Source organism: Schistocerca nitens, chromosome 1, assembly GCF_023898315.1.
Source record: "Schistocerca nitens isolate TAMUIC-IGC-003100 chromosome 1, iqSchNite1.1, whole genome shotgun sequence".
In the NCBI taxonomy this organism is placed as follows: domain Eukaryota; kingdom Metazoa; phylum Arthropoda; class Insecta; order Orthoptera; family Acrididae; genus Schistocerca; species Schistocerca nitens.
The window spans coordinates 496471666-496486438 of record NC_064614.1 but is presented as its reverse complement, the minus strand read 5'-3'; the positions used below and the strand labels follow the sequence as shown (position 1 = coordinate 496486438).

The window sequence follows — 14773 nt, the reverse complement described above, 5'->3', positions numbered from 1 at the left end:
AAAATTAAAAAGTTTGTCTGCTTTAGACAAGATTTGAATCTTTAATGTTTGACATGCCAGGCTAATATCTTAACTACTACACCATTCCATTACACTGCAAAGTGCTGTTGTAATTATGACTGCAGTGTCCCAGCCACAAAGAGAAATTGACAGCCTTCAAAAATTTGGCTTCACACAGTGTTGTGCAATGGTTACTTAATGCAGGCTGATCTCTATAAATGACTCTGAATTGCATCTTGTGGAGAAGGATCTAGTAGTGTTTGGTTAGTGTTGTGTGGTGTGGTCATCATGTATGATGAAATAAGAAATAAAAGGGTGAGACCCAAGATTTGGGATCAAAACACATCAAGAAAGAAAGCTGGACAAGGAATTGGAAGTAAACTAATTGTTGTGACAGTTCAGCAATGGCGACAGGTTCAGGGGTGACGTTGAGTGCTCTGATTGGAAGAAACTAGCTATATTGAGTGAAGTGTCAATAATCAAGTAATTTTAGTCAGACTATAGCATGACATGCATGCCTCACCAATTGGCACTTATTTCTCTGACTAACAACTTGACAAATGCAGAGCCAACTGCTTTAATTTTACTAATTTTAACAAAGTATCAAGCTGCTTTGGATTTATGAATTCAAATGCAAATTGAAGTCACTGAAGAAGTCATTCAGAGTATTCTTAGTACCAGAGCCTGCTATTAATTTGAGTGCTTCTGACAAACTAATAAATTGCCAATTGGGTGGCTTGTGCATCAGTGCCATCAAATGAAACACTATCAGCATCATGTGACATGCCTGCTAGGCTATTCTACTCACTGTGCCAATTCCTACTGCTGCCATTGTTGCTACCAGGTGCTGCTGCTGGTGCTGTTGCTACTGATAAGTGCTGTCCAGTGCCTTGCACCACTGTCTGTGATCTCATGCCATTGCTAACCCACCTCAGTGGGCTATCTGTGACCTCACATTGTCTGCTATCTGCCATTGCTGCTGCACTGCACCTGGCCACTCTTCAGAATAACTACCTTGACCCAGGCACTGTTTGTCTGTAGTTGCTGGTTCTGGCTTCTTCTCCTTTCTTCTCCTGGTGACGTCCTTTTCCTTGGTATTGGTAAGGGCCTATCATTTATCCAGAGAGGATGATAAGATCGCTCTTTTGCTCACCCAACTCTGCTGCTGGGCTGCATACTAACTGATCAAATAATGCAAGGGGTTCTCAGAGCCATTCTGTCTTCTTGTTTGATGCTGGGCTGAGAAGGTTCTGTATTCCGAAGAAGGATGACCTGTTTCAACAATCTGTTGCACAGCAACAACTGCACACTAATCAACGACCAACACAATGGGCACCATAAAATATTTACCTATGTCGCATTCAGTGAGTGGACTAGATAGTTAATTATGTAGATACTGAGGAAGATTCATTCAGTTACCTAGCATGGTGACGTCTAACTGAATGTTTTGAAGGAATTATGGAACTCAGTTGAGAAATGTATGAACAAAATGCAAGACTTGAAGAACAACAATATTTAAGACTCATCTGACTAAAAATGAATGAAGGGAAGTACACTATTCCTGACTGTAGTATTCCCCTGGAGGAAGATACATGGCTAAATAATGATGCAAGCAGAGCCAGAGCAAACACTTAAGTCCAGGTCCCTGGCCTGACATATGGACATCCCTCCTGGGCAGAGACCACTGGCTTTTGGGCAGTGTGTTACTGCTATATAGTTTTGCAGAGGCCAGATGCCCCAAATGGCATCACCTCACATGAGCCCGCATGTGACTGTAGATGGTCAACTCAATGATCTGCCATGCCCATCAGTAGCAGGACTGGAATTCAACATAATCATCTGGCCGTGCCTAAGCCAATAGTCTTCCTGCAGTGTAACTTTTGTATTCTCAAGAAAAAGCATTCAGTCTGGTTTCTGCTCTTTGACTTTTGCGAGTTCCATTGTCTGTATATGCAACAGGTATGGCATGAAGAGACTGGGCTGCTGCTCTGAGTGAACTGGTATTATGTGGTTGTTACACACACTAAGGATGTATTCACTGCTGCTCTATTGTATATTGCTGTTGATATGAGGTAAAATCCATTCTTTGACATATTTTTATTCTGCATGGAAAATTAATGTTTCATTAACAGCTATTAGGAAATTAAAAAAACAAAGCTCTCACAAAAAATATCTTGGTGGTTGAACTGATGAGAAGCAACGAAGTGACTACAAACTTAAAGATACTGAGTGCCTACATAATATAAATGAAAAGTATATTTCAAATTTACCAAAAATTTATTTTCATTAAAAATTTATTATACAATATAAACAGCTGCTGGAAAATATTATATTTCTGTCAGTAACAGAAAAAAGTTTTACATATCTTGGTAGCTATGTGTCTTTTTTGTTCAGTATATAATAGGATCATGCACATCAATTTTTTGGGCATTTGCAGATTCCTGAAGATAGAATTAAGTATTGAAGGCAAATAAACTACATAATGTAATTTTATAATAACTTATTAAAATACTGCAAATAATATATTTCAGTCCATTGAATCATAGTGGTTGCTTATGGAGCTGCCACTACTGTCTTCATTATCAGACTCTAGCTGGTCTTCGGGCCACCTCATTCCATACTCTGCTTGTGTACTGAAACAAATGATACAGACATTAATATCATCATTTATCTATCTCTATTTATATGTTTCATAAATGGCTTATTGTAATACCACAATGCACCAACACTCAGTTACAAAATTTTTTGTCCAATTTTGTAGACTATACAGTGACATATGCAAATGATGAGATTTAGTAGTAAGACATTATGCTCAAATTCAGTGGGAGCAGATTTCAAATCCCACATGTCAAGTTTTCCTACATCTCTTCATGTGATACTGGGATGGTTCCTTCAGAAAGACTGCATCAAGTTTCCTACCATATTCATGTCTACATGACATAATCCACCATATCTAATACTCTTGCCATTAACAGGGCAATGAACTAATTGTATTTTTGCACTTTGATTGGGTAGCTCACCATGCAGCTGGAACATGAAAAGTTCCACTACACATACCCACTCTAAAGGTAATTTGACACTTAAGTTTAGCAGAGAAGTGTCACAGTCTAACTTCATTCTATTTTTGCCTCTGGACTATATTATCAGTATGTATTGTGAGATGTTGCAAAAATTGCATCAGACTGTTTAACATGAGCTGTGAGATCAGAACTCTCATTTTCACTAAAATTCCCAGCTACATCTCACTCACCATGCTACAATATTCTGAAAAGGATAGATTGGTACTCATTGTGAAGATGACACAGTGATTTTCAGACAGGTACAATGAAAAGACTGTTTCTCATTAAGCTTTCAGCCAAAGCCTTCTTCAGAAAGGAAACACACACACGTTCACTCAAGCAATCACACATCACAAACACATGACTCCTATCTCCAATTGCATTGAGAACAGGAGTGGATTCAGTGTGGGTCACTTTGTAATATGTTCCACTGGTCTAAATTTACTTGTATTCATGTGACATAGGTTATCAATGCAACCTTTTACTTTCTGTTGTTAAAATAAGATTACAGTCATGCAAGGAGATGTCATTAATGCTATAATAAATTAGTTTGCCTGGTACAAGTTTGTTGTTCACACAACGAAATGCTTTGATGATGCCATAGAATATAGCAATAAAACAATTTTTCTTCTTTAGCTCTACCAAGGCCAAATTGTGAAATTTTTATGACTGTTTCTATTGATTATTTTTTATAGAATGTAATCTGAGAGGGAATTAACAAATTCTGCTCCGAAAAAATTCATTGGCATTATGTCTTAGGCCACATTCTCAAAAACTTCAGAAATGGCTATAGGAAATTAAACGGGGTATAATCAGAGGTGAATTTCTCTGTCCAGTTTTCTAGATTAATTAGATAGTTAGTTTCTTGTTCCATGCATCATTTAGTTAGATAAATCATAATGATGTGAAAGAAGTCACTTTACATCTGTATCAAAAATTTATTTTTAAATTGGCTACATGCTGATCATTTATAACTTTTTATTTAAACATACAAATGTGAATCAGTAAGCCTTTTATGAAATACAAGGAATTGTCAAGAAGAAAATTTTCTTTCAAATTTTACTTTCCTGTCTGTCAGATATTTTATGTCCCCAGGTAAGTGATCGGTGTTACTACAGAAAGTTTATGTCTCTCAGGAAGTGTGACCAGATTCACTGACTGATTACAAAGACAGATTCAGGAAATACTTATCAAGTCAGCACAAGTTTTAATAACAATTAATATCATCATGTTACATTACAAATGTTCTTGAGAAGCTTGGTATCATGTTGTTTAAGTGTGGTCACCCAACTGTATTTTTACCATGTATGACCAAACGGTTTGTACTGTACAAATATTTACTTTACTACTCTGTGTTTCAGAAGAATTTACCCTAAGAAAAGACCTAAGCAACACATTTCAAATCACTGGAACGGTATGGATACTGCTTTAGTTGGACTTGATGCATCTTGTAATTAACTGCGCCTCTTACCAGAAACATTAAGATGTAATACCTGCCATATATGATTTGGCCAGGTGAGCTATCCCGAAAGCACTGAAGCTATTGCAAAGGTCTGTACTGAAGCTGTAAGACTTGCAACATCCTCTATATCACTGATTTTAGAAGCAACCTATAATCCTGTCTTCTAACATGGGCTCATATTTGGGACGATGGTGATTTAAGTCCCTATTTGACCATCCAGATTTAAGTTTTTTATGATTTCCCTAAATCACTTAATAAGATGAATGCTGGGATGGTTCCCTTGGAATAACATGGCTAATTTCCTTCCTCAATGACCGAGCGAGGTGGTGCAGTGGCTAGCACACTGGACTCGCATTCGGGAGGACGACGGTTCAATCCCGCGTCCGGCCATCCTGATTTAGGTTTTCTGTGATTTCCCTAAATCGCTCCAGGCAAATGCCAAGATGGTTCCTTTGAAAGGGCATGGCCGATTTTCTTCCCTGTCCTTCCCTAATCCGATGAGACAGATGACCTCGCTGTTTGGTCTCCTTCCTCAAACAACCCAACCCAACCCTTCCTCAGTGTTAACTTGTGCTCCATCTGTACAGACCTCATTGTTGACAGGATGTTAAACACTGCTTCACTCAAATTGTGGAATGTCTAAATCACCTCAAAGTTTCAGTATTAGATATTGTTTTTCCTGTATTGTGTAGCAGTAGTGACGGTCTCTGTGACTCCTCACACAGGCTGTAATACAATGTTGCACATGAAAACAATGCTAACATTCCCCAAACTGATTTCCATTTCTAATGATTTAGCAACAGTTTGCATATTTTTCCATTTTGACACTAAATTTTTGTATGAAGTTGTCCAATGAAAGATATTGAATAAGGGATTTCTCAACCAGATTTTTATAAATGAAAATCATTTATTGACAATAGCATTGCATAATTTATATGTAGCTTTTAAGTTTAAATGTTTGGTGTAATGAAATTTAAATTAAAATAGGAAATTAAAATTATTTGCAAAAGATGGTGTCTACGTCATCTGTAAGGTCAGTACTTCAACAGAAGAGCTGATTAATAAAGATTGTTTCAGATACGAAAATGTGACCTCGCTGTTTGGTCTCCTTCCTCAAACAACCCAACCCAACCCTTCCTCAGTGTTTGGTTTGCAGTCAGTTCACAATCAAGATACATTGCTATAATTTATTAGATTATAGATAATTAATAATTTTGAGAATACTAAAGTAGCACAAAACTATTAATCATCACAATCTAAACTAGCAAGTTCACATCAACGACCCATGTTAAAGACTGAATTCAGCAGCATTTGCCATTCACTCAGTTTCATCTGTTTGTGACTTGGAAATGATTAAAGCTGCATACCTAGGATATTTCCATTCACTTATGACATATGGCATCATACTTTGGGGTAACTAGTGAAATTGTACAATTCTGAACTAAAGAAATTGTGTGACAAATTCAACTACATGCAATTGGTAGACCTTAGTGAAATGAATCATAAAGATCATACAGGCCAAGGTCTGCGCCTAAATAGAAAAGGAAAGGCCAAGCCAGTTTCTCAGTTAAGTGAACTGTTCGACAAACCTAGCAAAGAATAGGATCCTATTACCCTAGATTACAAGCAAGAAGTTTTTTTAGAATAAAGGGGGATCACACTAGTATTGATGGAAGTAATATTTCCAGTATCAACAGCAAAAGCAGTGCAAACATCAGCAGTAGATCTTCTGACAGCAGCAGCAGCACCTGGATCCATGTCAAGCACCAAGAGTAAGACACAAAGCCAGTATAACAAGTGGAGCAATAGATTCAAAGAAATTCAATTTAAAAATACTGCATCAAACTATTCAATATGTATCCAACAAATCAAAAGAATCAGAAGTGTTATTAGCTGCTGCAGTGCCCAACATTTTCAGAACGACTGAGCATGGTTTAAAGGAGAATGAATTAAAGATATTCAATCTAATGGGATATAAAATGTGGCATATTACTGCAAAACTGTATATAAAAGGGGGGAGTAACTCTATATACAGACAGCAAAGCGGGGGATTGACTCCACAGAGCATCACAAACTGTACAGAATTTTACTTTGAATCAGCAGCAGTACAAATACAGTTCATGGGTGGGGGGGATGCATTGTGTTAGGAATATACCGATCATCTAGTTCATGCATTGAAAAACTTTTACTAGAAATTGATGTGCTACTGCATAAATTAACAAAGAAATACACTTACGTAATGAAAAATGAAATGTCGTGTGACGAAGGCCTCCAGTCGGGTAGACCGTTTGCCTGGTGCAAGTCTTTCGATTTGACACCACTTCGGCGACTTGCGCGTCAATGGGGATGAAATGATGATGATTAGGACAACACAACACCCAGTCCCTGAGCGGAGAAAATCTCCGACCCAGCCGGGGATCAAACCCGGGCCCTTTGGATTGACAGTCTCTTGCGCTGACCACTCAGCTACCAGGGGCGGACACTTATGTAATAATAGTTGGTGACTTAAATATAGACATACTTAAAGTTCGCGGCTACCCAAGAAGTTTTTAAGACATTATAAAGACATACAGTCTCCAGTTTCATGTAACAAATCCAACAAGATATACAGAAACATCTAGCACATTAATAGACCATGTTCTGTCAAATGTACCTACAGACAGACAAAAAGTTCAGGTTATAAATACTGTTGTTGCAGACCATTTTGGACAAACAACTGAACTGTGAGATCACAAAAATTGAGGAAAATGTAGTGGCTGAATTTAGATGAACTAACCTTAGAAATCTGAGCGGGCTAGAATTTTTGAAAAGTGGGATGATATGTACGAGATGGAATCCAAAATTTTCAGGACTGGTGCTGCCATCTTGGGTAGAAGTAGTAGATCTTTGCACCACTAGGTGGCGAGAACTGCATATCTGATGAGACAGTGTGCGGAGTGGCATTCAGTTGGGAGGACATGTTGTGTGTCCACAGTGATTTCTGTAATACTCTGTGTTTAGTGTGTGGTGATTTTATGTTGGATCCATGAACAGAACAGCGCGTGTGTATCAAATTCTGTGTGAATCTCAGGAAAAATGCTACAGAGACCCTTGCAATGATTCAATGGGGACAGAGCATGAGCCATACGTGTGTGTTTGAGTGGCATGCTTAGTTCAGGGCCTGCCGTACAGACGTCGAAGATGATGCTGACACTGGAAGGCCTGTTAGCCACGCAACACCAGACAATGTTGCCAAACTTCAACAATTGGTTCGTGCAGATTGACGTTGAACCTTTCAAGACCTTGCGGATGAGGTGGGTATTGGTTATAGGACATGCCAATGAATGTTGACTGATGAATCGGGCATGCATCGTGTCACTGCAGAATTTGTGCCAAGGACCTTGACTGCCGATCAGAAGGCACAGTGTGTTGAAGTGTGCATGAACCTTCATCAGACCGCATCTCATGACCCAACCTTCTTATCAGGGGTTATTGCCCGTGACAAGAGCTGGATTTATGGTTATGATCCGGAGACAAAGCAACAATCATCCCAGTGGAAGAGTCCAGGCTCTCCAAAACCCAAAAAAGTGAGACAGGTGAAGAGCAAAATGAAGAGTATGATCACCGTTTTCTTAGATACCAAGGGAATTGCGCACAAAGAATTCATCCCACCCAACCAGACAGTGAATTCCATATACTACCATGACATTTTGTGATGGCTCTGTGGAAACATGCGGTGATGATGGCTCGAACTTTGGTGTCAAGGGAACTGGCTGCTGCATCATGACAATGCATCCTGTCACACGTCTTTGCTTACCAGGACCTTTTTGGCAAAAAACAACATGGCCGTTGTACCCCACCCACCATACTCGCCAGATCTGGCACCTTGTGACTTTGTGCTATTACCAAAACTGAAACTCAGGTTCATAGGCCACTGGTTCGACACTGTAGAGAGGATTCAAGAAGCATCGCTGGTGGTGATAAACACCATCAAAGAACAGGACTTCCAGAAAACATTTGACCTGTGGCAGAAGCACTGGGACTGGTGTGTATATGCAGATAGGAACTACTTCGAGGGTGATGGTGACCATTAGTCCAAAGGTAAGGTTTTCAACAGATGGCAGCACCACTCCTGAAAATTTTTGATAGCACCTTGTACATAGAGGACAGTGTAGAAAAGAGCTGGTAATCTTCCTGTGGTGTATATATGCAGAACTATTAGGTGTAAACCAAACAAAAAATGATTCACCACAGAAATTAAAAAAGCGAGAGATGAACCAATTGAACTCTTTGAAACATATCAGAAAGGAAAGGCTCAAGTTGGTCATGAGGCTTACAAGTGTAAGAAGAAACATATAGTAGGATGATAAGAGAAGCAAAGGCCAGCCACCAAAAATCTGAAATACAGTCTTCTTCTAACAACTCTAAAACAGTGTGGAACTATATAAATGAAAACAGAAAAGAATTGCATGCCTTGAAAGATACAAATATAGCATTGAAAAGGGAGGGGAAGGAAGTGACCAATCCACAACAAGTGTGCAATATTTTTGAATTTAGAAAGGGAAGATCCACCAAGACTACAGTGACAAACTTCATAAAACACATCAGTGAGGCATTGGACCATCAAAAGAAAGTATCTAATGTCTATTTAGACCTTTCAAAAGCTTTTGACTGTGTCTGCCATAAAACTCTTCTAAAAAGACTGTACTGCCATGACATAAGTGGGAAAGCTGCTGAAGTAATAAAAACTTTTGTTGAAAACAGGCAACAGTGTTGAAATAAAACATAAAAGCTGGAAATACAGAAAGAAATGTCTACTCTGATTTTCTGCATGTAAAATATGGAGTAGCTCAGGATTCAGTACTAGGACTCTGCTCTTTGACCTCTGCTCTTTATCTTATAATATGCTCACTGCTGTAAACAAAAAAGTGATCATGTATGCTGAACTGCACTGATGGGGCTTATCCTTAAAACACATTCTCCGCTCTCATAATTATCCCACCCTCAAACTATGGTAACATACTACCCCACATCTTCTACGCAACAGTTTCCACCTTCTCTGTCCTATCATCTCCTCCCCATTCTCATCTAACATCCTGTTTATTTGCAGCCCTCTGCCAACACATCTGCCTGTCTTTCCCCGCTCTTCTCGTTCTTTGCTCCTTTTATCCCCACATCCCTACCCCACACCCTCCTAATACTTCACCTGTTGGCATTCTAGTCCCTGCACACGCCACCAGACAGTGTTCGTATTTCTACCCACCCATACACTACCATTCCTTCCCTTCCCCTGCCCATCCAGACTGCTGCTTGCATCCCATGTGATAGTTTCATTTCATTCCGGCCCAAGATGCTGTAGTTGTGTGTGTGTGAATGCTTTTAACTGTGCCTGTCAACAACTTGATGTGTCTTCTTTATGGTAAGTAGCAATCTATCTTTTCCTTACATTGTTGGTATTCTGGCCTGGAGATCCCATTGTTTGTTTTTGTTAGTGCACAGTGTATCATTTTCATAGTATTTGTGTCTTTTAGGTAGCTCAGTTTGTGCAGCACATTTAGGTTCAAGCTGAGTTTTCCAAATATATATTCTATGTGCTTATTACAGTTTATATTTTCATCGATTATTATTCCAAGGAATTTTGTGTATTTGGAGTTCTCTACTATGTACTCATCTATACCAGTGTTGATATCTTCATTGTGTTGGTTTTTCAGTTTTAAATTTAGATGAAGTGTTTTAATATTGTTGCTATGCAAATTTCATTCAGTAAATCTTTATATAGCAGTATTTACTTCTAAGTTGATTATTATTTCCAGATTTTTCTGTGTCTTTATCCTTGAACATTACATATGTGTCATCTGGATGAGTTACAAAATTACCATAACTGATAATGTTAGGATGTGTTTTGCATCTAAAGTAAAAAGTAATAGGACAAGAATGGAAACTTGTGGGACAGTGACATGTAGAATTCTCACTTCATGTCTTATTTTTTATTCTGTCATTTTTGTAATTTCTTTATATTGGCTCCTGTTTTTCAGGTATGATATGACCCAGTCTCTTGCATTGCCTCTTATACCATATACTCCTAATATTTCTACTGAAGTTTTGTGGTCTACACAGTCAATCCCTATGTTGGATCCATCAACACTATGGAGTTCTATGCCAGCATATATGGTGCATTTATCTTTCTTGAAGCCAAACTGGTTATTGTTGATTAATTCATATTTCATCAGAAATGCAATGAGTCTCTGTGCATAAGCTCATGCAGATATTTTTGATGACTGGTAGAGGAGCTATGGGTCTATAATTTTGTGGTTTGTATTCATTTTCCATTTTAGTATTGGTTTTATCAATATTGTTTTTGAGCAGTTTGGAAAAATTCCTTCCAGGAATGATGTGTTGATTAGTTGCATTAAGAGGATTCTTGGGCTCATCCATACAGTATTTAATTTATATAGATGATATTCCAGCAATTCTGCATGGTTTTATGGTTGTGCATGAGTTAATAAGAGTGGAAAGCTAAGTGCATTGTATGTGATACAGATGAAAGGGGAGCAGAGAAAAATAGGAAAGTCAGAAAATGGAAGATATAGAACACTTAAAGGGAGTGGAAAGAGGAATAGTTACTGTGAAGAAATGCTGAGACTGAAGAAATTAATGTAAATGTAGGCCAGGTGGATGGCATGAACCGAGGACATGTTGTAATGCCTTTTAAATCAGCATGACTACCACCAAGTTATCAGTTAGGATGAATGGGTGTAGGCAGACAATGTATGCTGCAAAACACAATATCCTGTTGCTCAGCATGTTCTACAACATGATAGTCATGACCTCAGTGCCTGTTTCATTCCATGTACCATCTGGATTCTTCCCCCAGACACCAGTTTCTCAGATCTCTGCAGCTGGAAACTGGCGTTACAACATGTCTTTGGTTTTGGCTACACATCTGACCTTAATTTATGTTAATTTCTTCACTCTCAGCATTTCTTCACAGTAACTATGCCTTTCTTAACTCTCTTTTAACAATGCAAGGAAAAGATAGACTGATCCAGTGCAGTCCTCAACAATCAATCTTTCCTTCTCATCCTGTTCAGTAAGTCTTCCCTGATTTAGGGTCCTGATGCCTTTTCCAAACTCTCCCCATTTCCTAAACCTCACCAGTTCTTTTCCTCTACCCCTGTATTTAGTATTTGTTAAATAGTAAAATAGTAATTGAAGTGCTTTATGATGATATTCAGTTCTGTTATAGTTTGTTTTGCTGGTCATATATTGTTTATTGGTATGTTCCTGTGAGTTTGATTTTGTACAATTTGTATCTGCAATAGGCCAGCAAGCCTTTTTATCTCATTCCTAGAAACCAACACATCCTTCATTATCCATTTTGTTTTTATTGATGAGTTTGGTATTAGTCTTTTTACTGGGCATATTATATTGAAATAGTAAGAAAATATAGATAGTAAGAAAAGACATTTATAAAATATGTCACTTTATGATGCTATGAAGATTTTTTTCCAGCATCTTCTTTCTTAAGGCTATTACATTTTTGTTCATTTAGGCTTCATTTTTGATACCTCTTCTTTAGTGGTGATATGTTTATGCATATTTATTGTGTCATGGTCAGATAACAAAACATCATGTGGGTGAATGCACATGTACTAAGCAAAGTCAGCGATGAGGATCAGATTGATTGTGGTGGAAGCTAGTCAACTCTATGATAAACATTAGCAGCATGCAAGTGAAAAAATATTGGGTAAATTAAAAATGTTGGGTAAATTCAATGTCAAGCAAGGATAAGGAATGATCTATAGACACACAATATGGAGGAAAATCCTATATATGCTAAATAAATGAAAATGGACTGCAGTTGACCAGTTTTACAGCAAACCTGAAACTTCTTGTTACCATAATGATGTTCCTACACAAAGGTATCCATTCAAATCACCTGAGGGCTTCAGAACCATACAAATAGACCTAATTCCAACAGAAGGGAGGCATGAGAGAAATGTTATTGATGTGAGGAGATGCTGACGCAGACTATATCCCAGTTATTTGCAGCATGTAGCCAGAGATGTGCTACAGAAGACTGAAATACCACATCGCAAAATAATTTTATACAGTAAGGCAAAGGCATCCAGAAGTGAGCCAACAATTCTGAATCAGTGCTAGAAATAGCTTCAAATCTGTACACAAGACTTAAAGAAAAAGGACAAGAACATCAGTGGTAAATGGGCAGATGCACTAGCAATTGTGCTAGGGGCAACAGATGAAATATTAGAAGAAAACTCAAAGACAAAAGAGGACATGGTTCCAAGTGGCATGTGGGAGGACTATGAAAGCCATATGGAAAGTAAGAGACCTGTATACGCAAGACAATCAATGTGAGAGCAAAAAGAAAGTATCCAAGAATAGAAAAGAGCTAGCAGCTAAGATTTTACAAATTAAGAAGTGGAATTTTGTATTGAACATGATAGAGAAAATAGAGAGAATGAGTAATGAGAATAACAGTTCACAAATGTTCCAGAACATAAGATGAAAAATAGGACAGATGCAAGACAGAGGCACAGATCATTAACAACTGAGACAGATGCTCACAAGCAAGGAGAAGATATTGGAAAGAGGGTATGAAGCTTTTGAGAGACTGCTGAATGCACAAATAACAGTTTCATAAATTTTGAGCATAGATACAAGATGGAAAGTGAGTTTGTAGTCACTGAGAAAGATGTGAGAGAAGTGACTGGAAGAAAGAATACTGAAAGATCCTCAGTTAGGACAGAACAACTGCAAATATGTTGAAGGCAGGAGGGAAAATACTGCAGGAAGAACTATAGCCTTGTTCAGTCAATATGGAGGTGTAACAAAATTTTAGAAGATTGGAAATCATCTGTAATTATCCCAGTGCAGAAGAAGAGTAGCAAAATGAACTGCAAGATCTGCCACACATACTCCTTTCATTAATCTGTTGACTGAACAGGTACTTCCATATTATTTGGAAGGGTTTCACGTTGGTAATGTAATACTTACAATGAAGCAAATGCTGGGGAAACACTGAGAGTATAAAAGAATAATTTAGGCAATATTTATAGATTATTACATGGAACATGATAGTGTCAACAGGCTAAAACTGTATAACGTATGAAGGTAATATGATGTACCAAGAAAGTTGGATAGCTTAGTTATCAGAGACATGAGCAGAGGTGAAATACTAGGGACAATCATCAAGGGAGTTAAACATACACACAGACATTTACTAGGGACAACCATCAAGGGAGTTTGACATACACACAGACATTTTAGAAGTCGATGCCACTACTGTCTAACACAATAATAGAGAAAGTCATACACTTAGGTACTACTCATCATCCTACGAATCTTTCACAAGAACTAGAACCAGAAAGCCACATTTGGCTCTGTAAAAGTCTCTTAAGTAGCAGGTCACTGTTTTCACAGGAGAAGAAGTGACACCCTGTGCATCATTTAGCCTGGTGTAGTAGTTAGAATCACTAGCTGCAGCATAAAAGTCCAGGTTTGGTTCCAAGCCCATACTAATATTTGTAATTAAATTTTTAATTCCAGAAGAAGTCATACTAACAAAATATTTCCACTACATTATGACATTCAAAATATACAGGGTCAGTATTGAATAAGGTGACAAACTTCAGAAGGAACAAAAAAATTCATATCAACATATGTCCAGAAATGAATGGTGAGTCTGTAACGAAGCAATTAGTGTTGGGAAAATATGTTAACACATTACTTGTTGTTAATTTATTATTTAGTTAATGTATACTTGTCAACATTATTTTCCATGTTGCAGTTTATGTGACTGCAGATAAACTCAAGCACAAGGAAATGTTATTCTCTCCAGGGGCCTGAAGAGATGATTTTTGTCTATTATCAAGCATATGTGAATGACATAGACCATACAGGTTTACAAAGCCACTTACCCTGATAGACAGTGCCATACAACTCACAAAACCTTCGCACCCAATTTTCGACATTTGTGTGAGCACGAGTCCTTTCAGAGAAATGAACAATCTAAGCAGCCATGGGATGTATGTACACCAGCTCTTGAACAACGGTTTCTACAGGATATAGAGACCAACCACAGTACATGCTCCAGGTACATAGGTTGGTGTTGTGCACCCCTACATGAAAACCGAAGCTATCCATAATTTGCAACAGGTGCAGTAATAACTGACAGTAAATTTCCCTCCATGAGAAAAGCTTTGTCACTGGTTGCTGCAACACACCACCTTCGTTATTGGATGTCTGTCAT

General features: G+C 38.0%; 1 protein-coding gene across 1 annotated transcript in view; it reads right to left on the bottom strand.

The window, feature by feature from the left end:
* Nucleotides 1-2258: 2258 nt before the first annotated feature.
* The window catches only part of LOC126252714 (5-phosphohydroxy-L-lysine phospho-lyase-like), a 334596-nt gene continuing 322081 nt past the window's right edge, over nucleotides 2259-14773 (bottom strand). Inside the window, exon 11 of the mRNA XM_049953620.1 lies at nucleotides 2259-2633. Coding sequence (XP_049809577.1) covers nucleotides 2528-2633 — 106 coding nt within the window. The 3' untranslated portion in view covers nucleotides 2259-2527. The remainder of the gene's footprint in view (nucleotides 2634-14773) is intronic.